The sequence below is a fragment of the Taudactylus pleione genome, unplaced genomic scaffold (genome assembly GCF_031769625.1).
Source record: "Taudactylus pleione unplaced genomic scaffold, aTauple2 ptg000154l, whole genome shotgun sequence".
Lineage (NCBI taxonomy): Eukaryota > Metazoa > Chordata > Amphibia > Anura > Myobatrachidae > Taudactylus > Taudactylus pleione.
The window spans coordinates 34,596,838-34,619,391 of NW_028284556.1; the positions used below are offsets into that span (position 1 = coordinate 34,596,838).

General features: G+C 42.6%; 1 protein-coding gene across 6 annotated transcripts in view; it reads left to right on the forward strand.

Annotated features, from left to right (window-relative positions):
• The first annotated feature begins 208 nt into the window (after window positions 1-208).
• The window catches only part of LTBP1 (latent transforming growth factor beta binding protein 1), a 514,666-nt gene continuing 492,320 nt past the window's right edge, over window positions 209-22,554 (forward strand). For all 6 annotated transcript variants that reach the window (XM_088474432.1, XM_088474435.1, XM_088474434.1 and 3 more), the window contains exon 1: window positions 209-1,074. In XM_088474432.1, coding sequence (XP_088330558.1) covers window positions 665-1,074 — 410 coding nt within the window. In that variant the 5' untranslated portion in view covers window positions 209-664. The remainder of the gene's footprint in view (window positions 1,075-22,554) is intronic.

Genomic DNA, 22,554 nt, shown 5'->3' on the forward strand with positions numbered 1-22,554 from the left:
TTTTCAAAAGCCAAACAATCCTAAATATGTATTATACTATGCAGTCGCTTTGCCCATGATCTCCCAATTAGGATTTAATGTGTGACCTCATAATTCAAAGGGATTGGCTGCTGCACTCTGACAGGCAGCCCACACTCACAGTAAAGTTCTAAAGCCCATTTTAAGCTTAGCTTCCACTTTTTTTGTGTCTTCCTCACATACAGGCAGGCAGGCATAGAGCCCTACACCGGCAGCTCAGGCAACCTAAACATCTGCTCCTTATAGAAGCCACTTGAACTGGCCCCTCCACTCCTCCTACTCTCTCTCCCTTTCTCCTTTCTCTCTCTCACACACTTTTTTTTGGCTGCTGGTTTAAAACCAGCTCCTGTAGCACCAGATCCCTTTCCTATTCCCTATCCCAGGCATGTATGTTACTGTAGCTGGCTACAATTGAGCTGCTTCTGCTTCCATCGAGCCTGAACTTTCCCTGGGACAAGAGGAGTTTCTTTTCTTGGCTTAACAGCCTGAGAGAAGGAGGAGGAGGGGGCACAGAGTTTGAAAGAAGAAGAAGAGCCCGCAGAAGAAAGAAAGGCATACATACATTCTATCAGTGTGGGAGAACCAAGAGCCATTCTATCTATACATACAGCACCTATATATTGTATACTGAATACTTTCTCTATACATGGCTAATAACAGGTGGGGAGTATTACTATGCTCGTGTCTCTGCTTATGCACTGTCCTGGCTAATATAGAGAGAGTGAGGAAGATCACCTATGTAGTGCACCCAGGACCCCCGGGGATCTACCAGCAGCAGCAGCACTCTGTGGCTATGAGCAGGAGCAATGTGGTAGTCAGTGGCAGCCAGCAGCACAGCGGTGCCAGCCATGTGAGTACCCAGGAGCGAAGCCGCAGGATGAGCAGAGTCAGCTCCAACCCTTCCCTGGTGCAGAGACAGCAACCGGCCCAGGCTGCCAGCAGCACGCAGAGCCGCCACTTCTCCTTCTCCCGCAGCAGCAGCAGTATTCAGCAGGATACACAGAGAAGCCCCAGCAGCAGTACTATGCAGCAGCTGCAACAGCACAAGCTCCAGGGGTGAGAGACTGTCTGGGGCAGGGGGTGGGGAGTCAGCACTAGGGGCATGCTTAGACAGCGCTGCTTTGGTTATAGCCCAAAGATACAGTACATCGCAGCCACTAGTGGGGAGTAGCAGCAGCAGCAGTGCTGTATGCTGTGTGTACAGAGGGAGGCAGGTGGCTCAGCCTGTGGGAGATTTATGAATGGGGAAAAGTGACTGACAGATAGGATTATGTGAGTGAGAGAGAGAGAGAGAGGTGTGGTTGGTGTTATAAGAAGTGGTGAATAAAACTAGTGGGGAAGAGTGTGTACTTCTCTGTGAGTATACATGTCATGTGTGCTCTTCCTATGTGGGAATTATAATTATAATGACCACCCAACGTTAGATAATTAGATATAGGGTGGCATTAGGCATGTTGGCACTGAGCAGCCCCGACAAAATGTTAATATATAGGTTGAAAGCTGATGCTGAAGTTTTGTGCACTTACTGATTGGCTTTGCTGGTGTTTTATTAGACGTGTGCCTTTTAACAATGCACTAGATCGTAAGCTCTTTGGGACAGCTATGTCCAATCTGAAGTCATAATGCTAACAGCAGTGAAGGTCTCATATTCTAGATATTGAAATGTTATTCTTTCTTGTAACCCAGGATTACTACATTCCCATAAAGACAGAGATGCCTGGATGTCTATGACATCTTTGTATCATTCCCAGCATCCTGCAATCACAGATGTGGAGTCTTGACATATCTACAGTATCTATGTAGTTTAGGACTGGATGCTGTGTTGTATGCATTTTCCCTAAGGTCTCAGTACAGTTACTTTAATTTATGCCAAGGAGATGTCCCAATCTGGGAAAGTGCCATTTCTCACCTGAGGCACTGGCATCTGTAATTCCTTGACTCATAACACTTAATTTTCAGTAACATACAAGTAACATATCTTAAATGCTTACAATGCCCTCCTTATATTTGTTTTGATGTAAATCTGCCTAGGCATTCCAATGGTCAGGAAGAGACAATGCACATAAAACTGTTGATACAGTAATTTGAAATTGTATAACTCACTACCTAAAGTGTCATATAATCCTAAACAGTTTACACTGCCATGCTAGCAGAAATGAATGCATAATGCACATGTAAATGCCACATAACGCTGACATGATATTATTAGCAGAGTAATGTGTTTACTTTGAATTGCTGCAAAACATTTATCATTTTGACACTTTGCAAACTTGTTCCTGCAAGTTTTTGTTTCTAAGGATGTTATTTATTATTGTTTCATCACAAGATACCATACTTTTGTTTTGTAACTTCATCGTTATTATAAATTATTAGCAGTGGGTTCCTATTTTCTTGTAGTAAAATACAATAGCAATCAAGTCAGGTGATGATGCTTTATTTGTGAGTACAGTAGGGAATATTTTTGGTTGCTATGGGCAGCTTCTCCACTTTATCTCTCTCCAAGATTTGATAAATCTCCCCTAGTGTCCCATGCTGAATGCATGTGATTAGCAAAGAAACTAGTGCAGGGAAGAAATTAAGTAGTTTTTTTTGTTTTTTTGTTTAATTATTTTAAGTGATTTTCTTGCCTCTGTGACATTTATAGAAACATCTCTTATGTCTGTCACAATTTCCTGCCAAAAAGCCCCTAATATTTCCTCTGCTCCCGGCCTATTCTCAGGTTTATTAGGGATCTCAATAGCAAATGTTGGATAAATGTTGCATTTTTATACACCAATTGAAACAGCCACACCCATTTATTAATATGAATTGAATAATAGAGGCATGTATTAAAATAGAAATATATTGCATGCTTTATGTATGTTGTATATACCTAGTTTCTTATGCAATACCTTTAATGATTGACCCTCAAAATATTTCAGGAATTTTCATAGAGAATTTATTATGCACTATTTTTTTATTATTACAGAGTACAAACAAAATGCATCAACACAGCACTACACAGCATGTCTGTGAATGAGTGTAATAGTGTGTTTCTAGGAATTCTTGCATTTGACAATGTGAGTTGTTAGTTTATCTGCTAGTGCTGGTCTATTGGTTGTTAAGAATGATGGGATGGTGACACAGAAGGAGTTTATGGCACCAGTATTATTAGTCTCTCGGTGGGAGTGAATTGTTTTGCCTTTGCATATTTACTAAGGAATTGTGCAATGAATATGAATGAAAAAAAAGCTTAACGGGTCATGACCCAGATAATGAGTAGTGCATAAAATTCTTTATGATCTTGTGGTTTCCCACATTAAGTTTCACATTTCTCAAACAATGTGTACCAAATGTGATACGTACAAATAAATATAAATATATAGCTGCTAAGTTGAAATGAGACCCACCTTGCTTATAACACATAAGATTGATCTTTTTTTTTCTTTATTGCAGCCAAGAATAGGGCTGCCTAACTTTCGTTTTAACCTAATGTCCCTTCATTATATAGTCTCATTAGACAGAGCATGGTCAATTCTTGTAGCTGTCACAGATGCTATTGCTACTATAAAGTTTTTAGTTTACTGGTTATGAGATTTTTATAAGCATACATGTATCACCTACAGGCTACAGCAAGATATTACACGACTATAATATAAAACATTGAGCTAGGCATTGTGCATAATTGTTAAATGATTTATATCCATTGTCCTGTATTAAATAAGTGTCTAATATCCTTTTTAACTGGCCTTACAGCCATTGAACATCAAGTGACAATGACGTTTTGTCTTCATTATAGTACCTGTAAAGATAAGAAGGGTGAGACAAGTAGCTTTCCGTGGTACAGCCATCTTTTGCGGCATGCTTGTGTCAAGACAGGAATGCCAATCCAGTATACATTACATTTACTAATAGGATTTTAACACACTGATGCTTGTCAAATATTAGTTAGCGATTCATCAATCATCTAGACAGACATAAATGAAGAACTACAGCTTACTTTGCCCATTTAGGAAGAAGTACAGTATGTTCCAAAGTATTCAGTTACTGATGCCTTAAACATGCTGCAATAGTTTATTTATTATAATAATTAATTGTATAGTGCAATATATAATTTAAGGCGCGTACACACGGTACAATTTAAATGGACCATATGAACGATATCAATCATAACGTTATCGCTCATATCGTGCATTTTTCAGTGCCCAACGACCTGCTATGGGTGGGCACGTATGGACGATAGCGATATCGCCAATTGGCCGTGCATGCATGCATGCCAACCTGCTCGATATTGGGACCTGCGATCATTGATCGTGGGTTGCTATAGTCATCGGTAATTGGTGGTGTGCTAGATGATTGATATCGATCATCCAGCACTTACTATCTGTTTTTGAATGCCTTGGACACTGTGACAAGATGATCTGAAAGTGATATTTGAAACAAGTCTTTATGGTTTTATTTATAAAGTAGTTATAACTCCTTTCTATGACATTTTGTTATAAACGCTTCTCCCTATTTAATAAGCCCGAAACCATGGAGGAATCGGTATGTAGTTATGTGTGGCCGCAGGTCACAATCCAGACAGCAGAATGCAGGCTAGGGATATATGATAGGCATTGAGATATCGACACCTATCATAATCCCGACGTTGGAATCCAGGATGATGCGGGCCCGAATGAGGTGAGTCCGGGGCGCCCATCCTCTTAGCCGTGGGGGGGAGGGTTAGGTTTAGGGCACCCCGAGTGGACTTAGGGCTAGGCACCCCCCAGGGAGGGTTAGGGTTAGGCTAGGGGAAGGGGAGGTTAGGGTTAGATGCCACCGCGGTGAGGTTAGGGTTAGGCACCCCCCTGGGAGGGTTAAGTTTAGGGTACAGGGAGGGGGGTTAGGATTAGGCACCCCTGGGGGGAGGTTTCAGTTGGGCACTACGGGGATAGGTTAGAGTTAGGCACCCATAAGGGAGGGTTAGGCGGGGAGAGGGGAGAGTTAGGTTACTTACCTGCTGCTGTCGGGCAGGCGCCGCCGGGATTTGAACCATGTCGGAGGAATCACTGAATCACTCAATCCCATGCCGGAGGAATCACTGATTTCTCCGGCAGCCCTTCTATTTTTGCATGTTACTGCTGGTGGGCGTGTCAGGTCCCCCTCCCCTCGGCCTCTGCTCTAAGTGTATGGGCGGTTGTCTGACCGCCCGTATACACAGCATGATGCCCCAATATATCTGCAGATATATTGGGCATCGGCTGTGCAGCATAGCCGTCGCGATATGTCTGTGAACGTTGTCATTCACAGACGTATCGCTGGTACACACTGGCTGCTGCACACAAGATATATTGGCCGATCAATTGATCTGCCGAAATATATCTGTCAGTGTGTAACCAGCATTAGGCTGTTGGTAAGGAGGAGGAAAACACTGTTTAAGAGTGGGAGTTTTGACAGAGAGGCCCTGGATTGATAAATTTCTCAAAAACTACATTCTGTATCATTGCAATATACAGTCATACAGAGAGAAGCCCACTGGCCCAAAAGGGTACAGGGGAAATACCTGGTGGGCCCTACAGCTTGAGTGCCCACCCTCTTCTCTAAAGGTGCATACACACGGTACGATCTGTACCACCAACAACTTGAAAGATATCTGTCATGGATATCGTTCATAGATTGTTCAAAGATATCTTTCAGTGAGTCATCCTGCCACATCTCTGAACAGGCAAAGTTGATGATATCGTCCAGATTGGCCTGCATGTATGGACGATCATAGATATCGTTATCGTTAATGCGGGAACACGCATCATGGGTCACTCACTTAATAAAAAATGACAGATATGAACGATATATCATTGAATGATATCGTTATCATTCATACCGTAACGATATATCGTCCCGTGTGTATGCACCTTAAGAGTGTCAGTTACCTGGAGGAGCATTGATGCTTCGTTCACTTCGATATAAACTATACCAAGATTTGCTATCTTGCCCATCAAAGCGGGCATCATGACACACCCCTGTCCCCTCGTCTTGTTGGCTGTGGGCTTTAGCATAATGAACACACTTCCTGCAAGTGATTGGTGAGGCATTGTAGCTCTGCATTCAATCATTGACTTATAATGAAGTCATCCCAGTAGTAAGAGCTTAGATATTTTGTTTACAGTGGCATGTATTTTGCCTTTACTAATGCAATTCTTATTGTGAACTGACTGGTCAGTACCAGGGTTCCCCATCACATGTACAGTGCATTAATGTGGTATATATAGACAGGATTACCATCACGTGCTTAATTATTCTAAATATGTTACATTATACTGCTTTCTCGGTATTATTATGCATGCACTATCTGTATATATATATATATATAATCATATGGGTAACCCAATAATAACCAGAGATAACTCAACGGGTTGCGGAGATTAAGGCACTCTTCAGACTTGTTTATTCACAATAATACATAAGCTTTATTAGCATGCGTAGAAATAGTTGCCAATGTTTCGGTCCACATTAGAATCTTTATGAAGGCATAGTACAAAAAGAGATACATACTGTATAGTTGTAATATAAAAAGTTACAAACAAAAATCAGAAGACAAACAGGGTTACAGAAAAAACAGACATGCCTCCCAGGCCCTTAATCTGGTTGCTAATACTAAAAATCATCTCTACATGTTACAATATTAAAGATAGTAATATATATATATATATATATATATATATATATATATATATATATATGCAGGGGTGGACGTACAACTCATTAATCTCAAGAAGCAGGGTGTTGACAGTACTATGTTATCAATAATAGTACTATGTTATCAATAAAATTGCTAATCAACATAGAAATAAATAGGCTCATTATTGGTAAGAGGCTACATGTGCAAAGTGTACTGAATCATGGACATACACACTCTGCGTAGTAAATAAGCATTAGCAAATAAAGCAGCTACATGTGCAAAATGCACTAAAACATGGACTTGTACATGTTGAACAAACAGCATATAAAACAACTACATGTGCAGAGTATACTAAGGCATAAACCTATACTTTGTGCATAGTGGACAAACATTAGCATATAAAACAATTACATGTGCAGAGTGCACCAAGGAATAAGCAGTAAATAATGCAATAAATAATTAAAACAAAAGTACATCTTACCTAAAGACTCATAGTGGCTAGAGCAAACACATGCTGTTGTGTTTATGCTTAGGACATGTGCAGTATTTATGAGCAGTGACATGAAGTGACATAGGAAAATAAAGGAATCCAGACCATATACTCTAATGGCTAGCAAAGCCTCTGTGGTGGCTGATCACATCTCCTCTGGTGCCTGGCCTTACCCCTTAAGCATGGGCTCGTACCACTGCCTTTCCCCCAGTGGACCCTTTATGCCTCAGTCCGACACCGAACGCAGCCACTGTCCTACCAATGATAGTATGTTCCATTGCAATCAGTTAATTTAACCATGGGGCTGCTCCCTTGAAGTAGTCATTAGCCCAGGTTACCTTATCACTTACTGCTACTTAAAATGTTAAGCTGAGATCTCCACTATGGAAAGTATTAAGGTGAATCATTCAGTGGGAAGTCACTTGTAACTGGATTGCCAAATCAACGATGCCAAACAGCATTACACTTGATAAACTCTTATACATCCACAAGTTTCTGTTACAAGAACGGAAACTTGAATAGATTCTGTACATGTGTGTCTGTGCTTGATTATATTAGGTGTGCTAGAGAAGATGGTGGTGGGGTGATAGAGGCTCAGGGGTCTATTTACTAAGCAGTGTTAGGAGACAGAGTGAAAAGTGATAAGGTGCCAGCCAATCTAACACTGCTTAGCAAATAGACCCCTCAGTGTCTTACCCAGACATCAGACTACTACTATATCTCTGGCTAATCTTATTTGTAGTTAATGTTTCTTCTTTAACTTTACAGTAACATGATCTAAATAGTTTTCCAACAAAGTTAGGCAGAGTTAATTGTTCTTTTTAATGTTAAAGACCATGGATGGTACATATTCGGTATAAATAGAAAAGCTCACAATGAATCCATACATGACATTGGGGGAATATAAAAACGGTATGCAAGTAAACAGATGGACTTTGTAACACACACAAAACATACAGTACACAGCTACAGAAGCCAAATTGCATGAAAACTCACAGCAACATACCAGTCAAGCACTTTTGGAAGCCTATTGAAGAGTTTATATAATAAGACTTCAGTATTCATCCAGCCCATTGCTGCATCCACTGCAGTTGTCAGCATACCCAACAATAAATAATATTTATCAGTGACTTCCAATCTGTTGATGTTCGAGAGATGGTGGAGGGACAGATGTCTACATAGTTGCCAACATTTGAAAATAATTTCCATGCACACATTGCATGCATGCACATTACTTGTGGTACATAGTATGCAAAGTTTTGGGTTCTACAACCCCAATCACACATACTTTGGGAGACTACAAAGTGCTGGGGATGTCTCCCCGGGTCCTAAGCACTTCCTTAGCTATGAATGGCTCTATCATGGCACTACCCCTACTCCCCACCTGATGCCCTGGGGGTTATGATGACGTGAGTCACATTAATTTGCCACAACCAGTTAGGAGGTACCAAAAGTGGTCAAGTATGCCATCACGGCACGTTGGCAGATCTTAATTATAGTCTCATTTCTTTTAGATGGCATCTATAATAAACTTTAAATTGGGAGAAAATTGCTGGCCACATCATAATATTTATCAGCAGCATTGTGGCTTTACTGTACGAAAGTAGAATGTGAGACAATCAAGTAAGCTGACATGATCCTTTATATCTAGTAAACCTAGTAAAAAGAAAAAAAGGCGCTCTATACTGTTTTGTAAATACTCTATATGCTATACATGCCGCCATGTGCAATCAGTTGTAGTTGAGTTGATCTGTTGACTTAGCTGATTTTTCATGTCATTTGTAGAACAAGTTGTGCTGTATGAGGATGTTTTTGCAGGGTTGCATTATTACATTCATATTTTCTATTAATACGTTTCTTGTTGTTGCACACAGATCTGTCCATGCCTAACATTATATCTCTCAATTATGCCCAATGCTCACTTGTCTGGATAACGGACCTGTAAATACCAGCTACAGATGGCAGTTCCCTCCACTGTGCCCAGTTCTCTGACATGTTTCCAATGTTAAGGTCAAGTGGAGCGATGTGTTTATCATTTGCTGTCATACTTTCCTGTGATAATGTGTGGGCAAACCACACTTGTGGTACCATGTGTTGTTTTGTGACTGCTCACAGACAGCAGTTTGTCTCATTATACTGAACAAATTTAATTCTACCAACAATACAGGTTTTATACGTTTATTTGTGAAAGATGGAAATGTCCATTTTTTTCAATATTGTTTGCACAGTAAAATTTTTTGGTACATCCGTATCTTTGCGACCCCGCTACATAACTTACTTAGCCACTACGTAAGGTACTGTACTACTTATACTACTGACTCTTACTAATGTATTTTTCGGCGCCGACGCTGCACCCTACTGTATTTCAGCGCCGCCGACGTGCGCGATATATCTGTTTTGTCCCCCACTGTTTTGTTCTGTCCCCATTTCGTGCCAAACACTCGCCGCATATGACCAGCTGAACACACTCGCCACCCACATATGACGTATCTTCACTAGTCAGTGAAGATACGTAAGTAGCATAGCCAGCAGGGGGCCGCAAAGATACGAAAGTACCCATTTTTTTCCTGATGCAATTCTTACTATAATTTATGTGCTATACATGTTGCTATTTATTGAAGAGGAACATTTATTGCAAAAAAAAAATTGGATTAAATTAGTGCTCCATTGTCTATTGAGACAGTAGCAGCTAGGTATCCATAGGTTGTTTGCTCTGTGCTTGTACTCAGGGTTGGACTGGCCCACAGGGGAATAGGGGAAATCCCCGGTGGGCCCCACTGCCAGTGGGCCCACCCCTCCTTTAGGTGTCAGGTTCCAGACCTCAAATTATAGATTGTTACTCAATTAGATGGTCAGTTACCAGGAACACTGATCAGCATGGGGGCTTGGTTCTCTTCTATAGAAACTACACCAAGATTTGCCCATTGGTTAGCCAAGCATCTGTGGTGGCTGGCCACACCCCCTCTGGTGGATGACCGCACCCTTTTAAGCATGGGCCCCTACCACTGTATTCCCCCGATAGGCCCTTCATGTCCCAGTCCGACACTGCTTGTACTGTATGTCAGACATCCATAATAGAGAAACAATTGTCAACAACTACAACAAACTATGGCAGCAAAAAGCTGCACAGGGACAAACTAATTTGCAGCAAAACATAGAGACTGATTTATCAGTGGGTAAAATATCCAAGGCTCAATTATTGGCGAGATTCCAATGCGCGCTACCATATTGCAGCTTGTCTAGGTGGGATAACCTTGCTCATTTTTGCCAACACCCCATAGAGTTAAGGAAAAAGAAAAAAGAAAAATTGTAAATGTGAGATTCTTACAGAACCTAACTTTTATTTGACCTGCCCCTTAGTGACATTTTAACAGGCAATAGCAACTTTTTCATTTCACCCAATACTTAAAAGGAATACTGTTGTAGATATCATGCTATAACCAGCGCTATAGATCAACTCAACAAAATGCTTTATTTGGTGAATAAAACATTGTTAATGAATGAATGAATGAATGAAGGCTAACTATATTTTATTGTTTTTGCTAAAAACAATATTTACTAAAGTGCGAGTTTATAGATGTGGAGATGTTGCCCATAGCAACCAATCAGATTCTAGCTATTATCTTCTAAAAGGCCCTAGATAAATGATAAGTAGAATCTGATTGGTTGCTGTGGGCAACTTCTCCACTTCTATAAACCTGCACTTTAGTAAATATTCCCCTTATAGTTTAATGTTTTCTTTTAACCAAATTAGTGGACTTCCACTAACTCTGCGCTTGCACCTGCATAGATGGGCAAGGTGAACAGACCAGAATTGCATACATTCCAGTGATAAGTGACAGCAATAAAAATTACTGGAGTGTTGATAAATAGGCACAGTAGTGAACTACATTCAAATATTTTACATTGCCAAAGGTGGTCTTTTTTCGCCATGTATATAGTATATACTCAAGATGCAGATATGCCCAGCTACATCTTTGCCGTTTGCTTGGCAAATCGCACCACCCATGTCGCGAGTCGCACGCCCATGGACGGTTATGTGCACTGCGTTCGCACCCACGACCTCATAGAATTGCAAGGTGCGATCGCAGTGCGCGCCGTAGAGCGCCATAATGTATGCAGCCGTGGGTAATCGCATGGCGCGATGCGTGCTTATGTTTGTAGAGGCATCAGCAATGATGTAACTGAACGCACCTGTATGTATTGTGAGGAAACATCAAAATAATAATAATAATAATAATAATAATAAAAAAACATTTGATATCTTTGTAGCATATGTTGCCAGAGTAAATACTAAATAAATCTGTTTATTCATTACCCACATAAAGACAGCTGATTACATAGCCAAATCCTGGATCAAAGTTAGACCATTGAGATTTATTGGTAAAATCCCCTGACCTTACTAGAATTTGCAGTCTTTGCAATGACCTTACAAGGTGTTCTTTGAAGGTGTTGTGGAATGCTTATCTAATGCTTTAACAATATATGGTGTCAATGGTTATAGCTGAAGCTGCTCTCTAGAGATGGTTTGTTATTTTATGAAATTTGCCAGCCCCCTCTAGCTGTGAAAAGAGATTTATACAAAGAGTGCAGGTGTTAACATTGTAACTAATAGAGAGTACATTTACTAGTTAATCCCGGCCAATGAAACTTTATACTGCAGATATACTTAGCAGCAGCTGGAACGTAAACTTAAGTGTGATCCTGGATTTGAGATGACAACTAATGAATCAGTTTACAACTGTAATATAATGAGTTGTGTGTATTATTTACTATTCATTCCAAATAATTCAGTATGTTGGGTTGAAGATTTAAATTTTAATTAGTACAGTATAATACATTCAGGATCTTATTTAGAGTCGGACGTAAATGCAAGTTGAGGCTTTTTTCGGCCTCAACTTGATCTTTTGTTACTTGATGGTGTTTAAACCCTGATGTAGGTTGTGAACTGATGATGACTGTCGCAGGCTGCGTCTGATTGGCCGCAAACACAACCATTCATGAAGATTCAGTTAAACTACTGCACCTATAATTTAAAAACACAATCAAAGTGTATAGAATACTCGTTTTAAAGAAATAAAGTATGCTTCCTACTCTGGGAAGGGGAAGGCTGCCTATAGGTTTATGTTGTCTACAAAAAAGAATAAATGTTATATTTACTTCGTATTTTACATGCTCCAAGCGACTTGAGTACTTATTTACGGCACTATACAACCATTTACTGAAACTTATATGCATTGTGTGATCTTTTGTACTTACAATTAATTGGCTAATTGAAATGTGTGGAAACATGTTTTCTGAAACTATTTTATAAAGTGCACAAATATTAATCTAAACATTTACAGACTTCAGAATGTGAGCTATTTGGAAAAGGTGTGTTATTTATAGTGAGTAGTGTAAATGGAATTAATTTCCTTGAAACTCAGTGTTGACCTCTCAGAATAACGGTTTATGGGCCTGATTCAGAGCCGGACGCTCTGACAAGAGCGCTCGCTCTGAAGCAGGGCCCTCCTACCTAAAATTGGAGCAGCCACCTGGCTGCTCGCATAGCTGTGGGTGACCACCCACAGCTTATGCGAGCGGCCAAAAAGATGGTCACGATGGTCAAGACCATCGGGCTTGCGACGAGACCCTGCGGTAGGGTCTCGCTCCCGCAAGCCCAGGAGTGCTTTTGGCTCTATCAGAGCCAAAAGCACTCCCACTGACATCACTAGTGATGTCAGTGGGGCCGACCCCAGAAGTTAGGCGTTCCCATGGGAATGCCTCCGTCTGGGCAGCAACGCCCCCGGCACCATCGACAGCACGCCCCCTTTGGTGCGGGTCTCGCGCATGCGCACGACGGAGCTCACTCCGTCGTGTGCAAGCGCACTAGGGCACCATCGATCCGCTTGCGAGCGCTCAGTGCTCGTGAGCGGGTCTGAATCAGGCCCTATGTTTCTTATTGGAGGTAAAAAAACAAAGATTAAATCTAGTTAAATAGACAATTAGCGCATGGCAAGGTTTTCGCCTACATCGCATGTTTTGCATGTGGAAAAGTATCGGGTGTGCTCCCGCTATTCAATTAGAAAGAACGTGAAAACGGCACCTGGCAAAACTGAAACAGGCGAAAAGTCCTGTCAAAAATGGGGAATTCAGCCTGACACCCCCCAAAAGATGCACTAACATTGAGGATGACTATAGATGCCCCCGATTAGCCCTAATGAAGGTATTTGGGGCATTTAATTTGTGACAATACGTGCCAATTAGCACATTCACACAAGTGGTGAAGAATAGCATTAAGCAGTATTTTTTTGAGAAAATAACTACTCCGAGCAACTTTGGGGTACTTGAAAATGGGGGCTAGTATATTTTTAAGTTGCTAAAGTGAAGTTTTAAAACACTTAAAAAATACACCTGCCGCAAGTACCTGCAAACAAAAAAACACCTGCCCCATAGTTGGGGACCCCCAAGAAGTTTTTTTCGCTAGTTTTGAAGTTTGTCTCCCAACTTTGCACTTTTTCGCCCCCAAAATGAAAGTACTATTTTGGGGTGTTCCAAAGCCTTTTTTTTTTTTTGACACAGTTTATCTTTGGGGGACTGTCCCAAGGGTGCAGGGGTTTTTCCGAAGCTTGCACCCCAAAACCCCAATTCTCTCCTTTTTTCGGCCTGCTATTCATAGGCGAAACTTTTCCGCTGATTACATTGCATTGACTTTTCGCGTACACGAATACTTTTCCGCGGATTCGGACTTTTCGCTTCTAATTGAATACGGCCCTAGAATGGAAAATGGACTATTGTAGAATTCTAGCCTATCAGTTATCCATAACTACCTCTGTATCCTTGATGCATTTTCAAAGTAAATGATTCTACACTCGCTGTGGCTGGAGACGACATGCAGCGATGGCTCACAATCATGGTAGTGAGAAGAATAATTATTATATAGCTTGTTGTGCCACTCCCTCCTCTCCTCACTGTGTCTATATCCTCTGTTACCTGTATGGCCAGAAGAACACTGTAAGCCTAATATGTGCAGCAGGGGAATTCCATGCTCCTGGGTGCCCAATCAGCTCCACATTTTATTTTTTTATGGCTTCACGGCACATCCATGACTTCACACAGGTGGGGGCCAGAGAACCAGACCAGCTCTGGACAACTGCTTTAGTTGTGAGCAGAGGTCAATTATGTACATATGCATTATTACATATAGTGCAAAAACAGTACACTGGGGCTCTATGTACAGCTGGCAGGTGTGTTTGGTAGAAGTGAAGAAAAAGAGTAGGAGGTTTAAAGAAGTAGGTCACAGAGGCCGCCATACTGCATACTCGGAATTCAATTTGGATCTTTGGCTGAATTTAGAGTTGGTTGCATCTAGCAACTGCACCACCCCTATCTGTCTGCTTGTGAAAGCAGTTGTCATCACTGTACAAGAGATCCATCAGAAATGGACCAAGGGCGGATCCAAGGTGGGGAAGGGATCAGTGAGTTTATCCTGCCCAATTGACCATTCCATAACACTTCTCCTCTGCCCACTACTTCCAGCCGATCAGGGCTGGAGCTACCATTAGGCAGCTTTAGACAGCTGCCTATGGGCGCCGGCCACTAGAGGGCGCCACTGAATCAGCCTACCACTAGAATGAAGAATGTCTCTGATCGAGACATCCTCCATCTATCTAGAGTACATCATGCTGCTAGAAACTGCTCTCCCCTCCTCTCTGTCTCACTAGGCTAGGCTGGGGCTGGCTGCCAGGCTGCCAGGCTGCCTGTCACTCTTCACGCAGACAGCGGCCAGCGGCAGCCAGACATCATACAGCACAGCTCCTGTCCCCTGCAGTTTCCTCCCCTCCCCTTCCCTCACTACCAGGCAGAGTAGCTCTGCCCCCTAGAAGAGACAGAGGAGCCTGTGGTGGGATGAGAGCTGCAGTAGCTGAACAGTGACACCCTGGTGGTAAGTGTTCCTGTGTCAGAAATATAAACTGACACCTGCAATTTACTTTTATTTGCCATATTTTGCACTGTGCCATTCCCTCCCTGCAGCTGGCTATCTATCTATGTATCCCCTATCTGTCTGTCTGTCTCATGTCTCTCTCATGTGTATCTATTCCATGTTTGTCTGTCCCATCTCTGTCTGATGTCTGTCTGTCCTATGTCTCTCTCATGTCTATCTGTCTCATGTCTCTATCATGTCTGTTTGTCCCATGTCTCTCTCATGTCTGTCTGTCCCATGTCTCTCTCATTTCTGTCTGTCCCATGTCTGTCTCATGTCTGTCTGTCTGTCGTCTGTCTGTCATTTGTCCGTCCCACATCTGTCCATCCATCCATCCGTCTGATATCTTTCTATCTATCTATCTATCTATCTTTCTATCTCATATCTATCTATCTATCTATCTATCTATCTATCTATCTATCTATCTATTTCATATCTATCTATCTATCTATCTATCTATCTATCTATCTATCTATCTATCTATCTATCTATCTATCTCATATCTATCTTTCCCATATCTTTCTAGCAGGGGCGGCATAGTGAACCTTTGCCTAGGGCGCCTTAAACCCTTGCACTGTCCCTGCAGCGGATTGTATAGCAGTGCAGCATATATCATGCAGGGAGACAGAGGTGACTGTTGCAGCCTCCCTATAGTTTGTGCTGGGCTGGGGAGGGAAGCGTGCTTCCGCTGAGCAGCAACAGTCTCCTCTCTCCTTGCATTTTATGCTGCTGCACTGCTAAAAGGCAGCCAGTGATAGTGGGCAGGTGGGAAGTGCTAACCGAGGGGAGTGGGGGGGGGGGTAAAGTTTAAACTCTAAGGGCCATATTCAATTAGCGGCAAAAACTTATCTCCGTGTTCAATTGTTGTGACTTTTAGCCGGTGCGAAAACACAATGCAATGTTACTGGCAGAAAAGTTTCGCCTATGAATAGCTGGCGGAAACAAATGCAGAATTGCGGTTTTGGGGTGCCATGGTGAGGAAACCACCCTGCACTCTTAGGACAGGTCCCCAAAGGTGAACTGCTTCAAAAAAATCCAAAAAGAATTAAAGAACACCCCAAAAAATAACTTTGAAAAAGGGGGCGAAAAAAAAATCAACTTTGGGGTACAAACTTACAAACTAGTGAAATAGACTTTGTGGGGGGGGGGTCAGCAAGTATGGGAGAGGTTTTTTTCTATTGCAGCTGCCTGCTACAGGTGCATTTTTAATGCTTTTAAGACCTCACTTTAGCAATTTTTAACCATGCATGCACCCATTTTCATGTACCCCAAATTTGCTGGGACTAGTTATCTTTGCAACAAAACCCTGCAAAATGCTATTCTTCACCACTTGTGCAAAGACGCAAAATAGCACCAATTGAGAGCATTTAAGCACCCCAAATACCTCCAGCAGGGCTATTCGGGGGTATCCATAGTGATCCCCCATGTCAGTGCATATTTTGGGTGGTGTCAGGCTGATTTCCCCATATCTGCCAGCACTTTTTGCCTGGTTAAGTTTCGCCAGGACGCGTTTTCACGTCCTCTGGAATTGAATACGGCGATAAGCGGGGACGCACGCAATACTTTTTCGCATGCAAAACCAATGATGTCGGCGAAAAGTCCGGCATGCGAAAAGTACGGGACTTTTCGCTTCTAAATGAGTACGGCCCTAAAGCTGGAATGTGACATAAAAAACTATTTCACGTACACAGAAAAGTACATTTTATCTGATAAATATTAAGAATAGCTGTAGATTTGATAATATAGTGTAATATAGTACACAGATCAAGTAAAGTACAAATTGTTCAGACAATAACCGGTTCTGCCTTGCGGTAACAGTCATTATCCTTCATCATTTCAGACTGTTCACAACCATCTGGAACAGAACAGATTAAAATGTTACAATGTATTTTTAGGCATCTTCCAAAAACAAAATTGTTGCTACAGCTTGGTATGTGGGGATTAATAACATCATGCCAAAGCAGAATATTGTTTTTTAGGAGTTAAGCTCTTAGTACTAATAATAAAGCAAACGATATAGAGTTATCTGACTCCCTTCATTTATTTTAGTACAGCTGCAATTTATCTGTGTGTGCTGGAATGCACCTGTAATAGCACATAGCAAAGCTTCAAATAGTTAATAGAACCTTCTGAGAATTTGTTTACACATAACATAGGGATTGACAAGCTATCTTGTGAATGTAGATATTAGCAAGCACCAAGTCTGTATGTGCTGAAAAGTGTCCACTGGGGAATTGCATAAACTCTGTGTATATGTTCATGTTAAACACATACCAAAATTAAAGAGCCAACAAATGAAATCAGACGTTGGATTTGCTGCACCCTATCTTTATTGTCTCTATGTATATGAAAGATCTATTCTAAAAGTTGTAGGTGTCTTTTACTAACTCCTGGTTTTGGCCTCTGGAATTGTGTAACTTACAATAGTGATTTGCTCAGGTTCAGTTCCTAATGTCCATAGATTAGATCACAGAGATAAAGGGCCCCATTCAGAGTTAGGAGTAAATCCGGCTAGAAGGGGCACTTTAGCTGAGCAATGTTAAGGTGCAAATTTTAAATATGTTGACAGATTAAAGCTGGGAGGAGTTTGTTTCCTAGCTCAACTCTAAATCGCAGTGTTAAAACAAAGCTGCCACTATAAGCAGTATTTTCCCTGCATGCAGCAAATTAAATCAATTGCATTTGCACCCTTTGCATTGTAGCATGGCAAATGCAAGCCCTATGGCAAGATTTGGTCCAAAGGGATCTATGTATGCACTGCCGAGATTATAAATGTTGCAACTCACCAGGAATAATTACATTTTTAATAAAAATATCCCGGCTATGTACTACTGGGAACTCGTCTGGCATTTCGGAGATGTCTTTCCCTGAAGTGAAAGACTTCCCCGGGGGAAGCTGACGCTGCGCATGCACACAGCGTCAGCTTCCTGGACTGACCGGGGGCTGCAGTGGGAGAGATTGAAAGTTCTCTCTCCAGCCCCTGTAGCCCCCATAGACAAACAGTAGTTTCCACCAACTGACAATGGTGTAAACCACCGGGGCTAAACTCCGAAAAGCTTTGCTAATCACTGTACTTTTCTAGTTACAGTTATATATATTCCTGCAATGGCCTAACCAATATTATATTACTAACTGATTATTTCAGAAAGCCAGCGATGCTTATAGATTGGAGTGTCATACAAGAGCCTTCCCCTACATTAAAGGTACCTACACACTTACCAATATTTTATACGATATACCCGATTCCGACGCATTGTGATGACGAATCGATGTAAAATATGCCCAAATCATGAGTGTCCACTCACGATCACGATGCCGATGCGCGTCCCCGCAGGTCGTACATCGCATATTCACATCTGCCGTGCTGTAGGGCAGATCTGACAATCTCAATCATGATGCACTGGAATAGTTAGGAGGCACGAGATAGATCGTTTGTCACATTGGACAGTTTTTAACACCAAATCATGCCCACGACTGCCGGGGAGCTGCTGGGGAGAGTTCAAGGGGAAATCGGACACAATGTCGGATCGTGAACACATCGCCAAGTGTGTAGGCACCTTAAGGATGACTCCTACTTTCAGAACAAATAGTACCAGTGCCAGGATAGCCAAATCAACAGCATTGGATTGCAATAGCAGAGAGCTTTCAATCTAGAGTACTGGTTATCATGGACAGCAGCCAAGAGACCAGAAGCAGGCAGAAGCAATCTGACATGGAGAGATCAGATACTGGAACCAGGAGACCGTGCACTTCTGGTTCCAGCAGTGATTTACTGAAATAACTCATGGTAAATTCCCTCATCATCGCAGGGATTCTCCATCAGCTGAAAGGGGATTGAGTGAAGTTTCAGCACACTGAGCATACTCAGGGTGATTGACTGATTCTGTTCCAAAGGTCATTCTGAAAGTGATCATGCTCTTTCATGCATTTCCCCAGTATCTTTGAGCCAGTGTTTCCACTTTAAAATTTTCAGATTTCCTGGTCTCTACTTGTTTTATCCCTGATTTTCCTGGACAAATTACCTGTAAATTCTCTGTCAAAATTTGCACTTAAAATACTGTGGTAAATACATAACATGAAAACTAACAAAACACTAAGGTTAAAAAAAAAAAAAAAAGGTAAAAAGATAATGTTTTCAGATTTCAAGGCATTTCATTTTCATGAAACAAATGTGTCTGTAACCAGAAAATAACCCCAAACTGTAAATACAATTCCTTAAAATTATCACATGTTCCTGTAAACAAGAAACAAATCTGTGAGTGAAACACAGCTTTGAGGGCCAGTTTCACTACTTTTTAATTGGTGACTCCATAGTTTTGTTCAGCTTTCTGAAGATAATGTAAAAACAAAGCACAAGGGAACATCACCCTTTGGGGTCTATTCATCATAAATTTTTAAAAAAGCAGGTTAAGGTGGACATTTTCACCTGCAATTGTAAAAATGAAGTTATCGGGCCATTCATCAAGAAGGTAAAGCATAACTCCTGCTTACTTTCCTCTCGCGGAATAGCCCGTTGTCCCCATACACCAGTATGAGAATAGAATTCCTCAATCTCCGAAAATACAATATTTGTGCGGGAGCATTCGCAATCTTCAGATGGCAAGTGCTCTCGCTCCAGGCTCGCAACAAGCTCCTTCCCTATGGGAAGGAGTCCCAGGTTGCGAAGAGGGAGATGGACGTTGGGGCTCTTGTGCGCAGGCGTAACCTGTAGGTCATGCATGCGCACTAGTGTCCGAAAAGAGCAGTGAAACACTTTGAGGAGACAGATAATTTTCGGATCAGGTTGTAATGTCTGAGACATTTGCATAATTGCTGTAATATGAATCTTGTACTGCAGGTGTCAAACTATATCAGAATATTTAGTTTGGCTTGGAGAGGGAAGAAATATGTGCCGGGCATAGGGTATGTGAGGTGAGATGGTAATTTGTCAGCTTATCTTTAATGGATAGTCAGAAGAGCAGCTGAGAGATCAGTAGCTAGCTAACATTGGAGAATCAGAGGAGATGAGTCAATCGTTTTTTTAGGCGTGCTAATTATTGAGTGCCCAGTGCTGCAATTCAATTGTTCTGGGAGCTCACTAATAAACGCCCTCTTCGCCCCAGGTATAGCCATGTAAAACGGCTAAAGCTGTCTAAAGTTCTGGTTAGGGCGCGCTAACTGCAGGGTTTCTCACACATTTCTGCTCGCACCCTTCTGAGGGTGCAAGTAGAAAAGCCGGCATCGGCAGCTATTGCACCATGACAGAGCAAAGTCGCCGGCAAAACATTTGAATTGTCCCCACTGACTGGAACCAGGAAAGGAAGTACTTCTGGTTTAAATTCATGAAGCACAATAATATGGCAGCAATATCTACCAGGATTCATGTTAAACATCCTCTTGATTAGGGAATCACCAACAGCTGAGAGTGGGTACAGTAAAGGCCCCCATACATCAGCAATTGATTGCAGCAATTGTGCAATTTGCAATCGATTGTGTATAAAAACTTTCCCTTTTTCAATCGATTGTGGCAATTCTGCAATCTGCAATCGATTGAAAAAGGGAAAGATTTTTATACACAGTCGATTGCAAATTGCACGATTGCTGCAATCAATTGCTGATATATGGGGGCCTTTAGGTGCTCTAGCAATAGAAATGCTCAAGGTGAATGACTGATTTGCAGATCCTGACACATAATTTTAGCGACATTGTGATCACTACAGTACTTGCTCTAGGGTGCATTTACACTGTTTAAATTTGTAAGTGTTAGCTTTTTATTATATATTTAAATTTTAAAGTAGTACTTGTGTTCTAGTTTTGTGTGGTGGTGAATGTGACAATATAAAAAAACAACATAATATTGCTAAGTTCCTTAAGTTTGTTTCTGTGCACTGTGCGACTTGTTTTAGCTCCCAAATTCCTCTCCCCCAACCTTCACAGCAGAGACTGAGGTGTGCCACATGTCTACATAATGTCATGGGTTAACCCAGTGTGATTAATAATGAATGACAAATCTCCTGACTGCACATCACAAATATACTGTGCGCACCTCATTTCTTGCAGCACAGCACAACATGCCTTTCATAGGCAACCTATCAGATGTTAGAGACTCATCAATGCCTCTTCAAAAAATATAATATAACTACTGCAAACCTCTGTGAGGAGTAGCCAGGTTGGGGATGTGGTGCTGCAAAAGTTTACCTGACTGGGGGTGTAACGGTGCTCCTCTGCACTGATTACTGGTATTGTGAACGGAATCGGTATGAACCGGCGGTTCGATTCCTGGCAGCGCCTGGCCGACAACAGCAGAGTTCCCGGCAGCGGAAGCCCGACAGCGCTGGAAATCCCGTTCGTGGATAGGTAAGTACTAACTAACCTAACCTAACCCTCCTTAGGGGTGCCTAACCCTCCCCTCCCCCCCTGTGCCTAACCCTAAGTCCCCCCCGGGGGTGCCTAACCCTAACCCTCCCTCCCCCTAGCCTAACCCTCCCGGGGGGGTGCCTAACCCTAAGTCCCCCCAGGTTCCCTAAACCTAACCCTTCTCCCCCCCCCCCGCGGCTGTCCGCTCGCGGCGCCCGGCATCCCATCGATCGGGATGCTGGGCGCCGGTCTCCCGGCATCGGGGAAATGTCAGGAGTCTACATCTAGACGCCCGGCATTTCACCCTCGCCGGGATATGACAGTTGGGAAGCCGGCTGCCAGTATTAAGGCAGCCGGCTTCCCGATTATATACCTTGTGAACCAGGGCCACAAACATTCGATTCAGTGAGATTTGCGCCATCAGCCACCCACTTCAGTCGAGAAGTGGTCTATGACAGATGGCTGCAGGCAGCCTTTGGGAGTCTTGACTACTCTTCTGGGCGTCCGGGAGAGCCACCCAAGATTTGGTAGCCTCCCAGACGTTTAGGGAGAAAAGGCAAGTATGAATACTGTCATATATTCTTCAGCAACCGAGTTATCAATTACTTGTTGGCAGAAAAGGTCACTGTACACATTAACCTTTTATGATTCGGTTTGCAGTAAAAAAGAGGAGTCAGAGTTGAAGGTTTGCAACTCACAGAGGCACCGAGAGGGGAGGGGGAGCAGGTACAACCAGGGCCGCCAAGAGCCGCGCTGGGCCTGGGTGACAGGGGGCATAGCCTAATTGCGGGAGGCGTGGCCACGCACCCTTAGGGGAAAAAAACAGTAAAAAAAAAACATTTTAGCAGCACCGCTTTGCTGGGAATGCGGCGCTGTGAGCCCCTCAGCCCGGCGCACAGCCAATGGGGGTGCGATCAGCGTGATCGCTCCCCCCATAGGCATAGGAGACTGCTGGGCTGCTGTGATGTAGAAGGGGGGGTGGCAGTGCCGTACCCGGGCCCCCGCCAGGCCCCTTCAGCAAGCCGGGGCCCGGGTAATTTGTACCCGCTCCCCCCCCTCTCAGCGCCCCTGTGTACAACCTACCCAGACCCTGTGCTGAGCTACCACCAG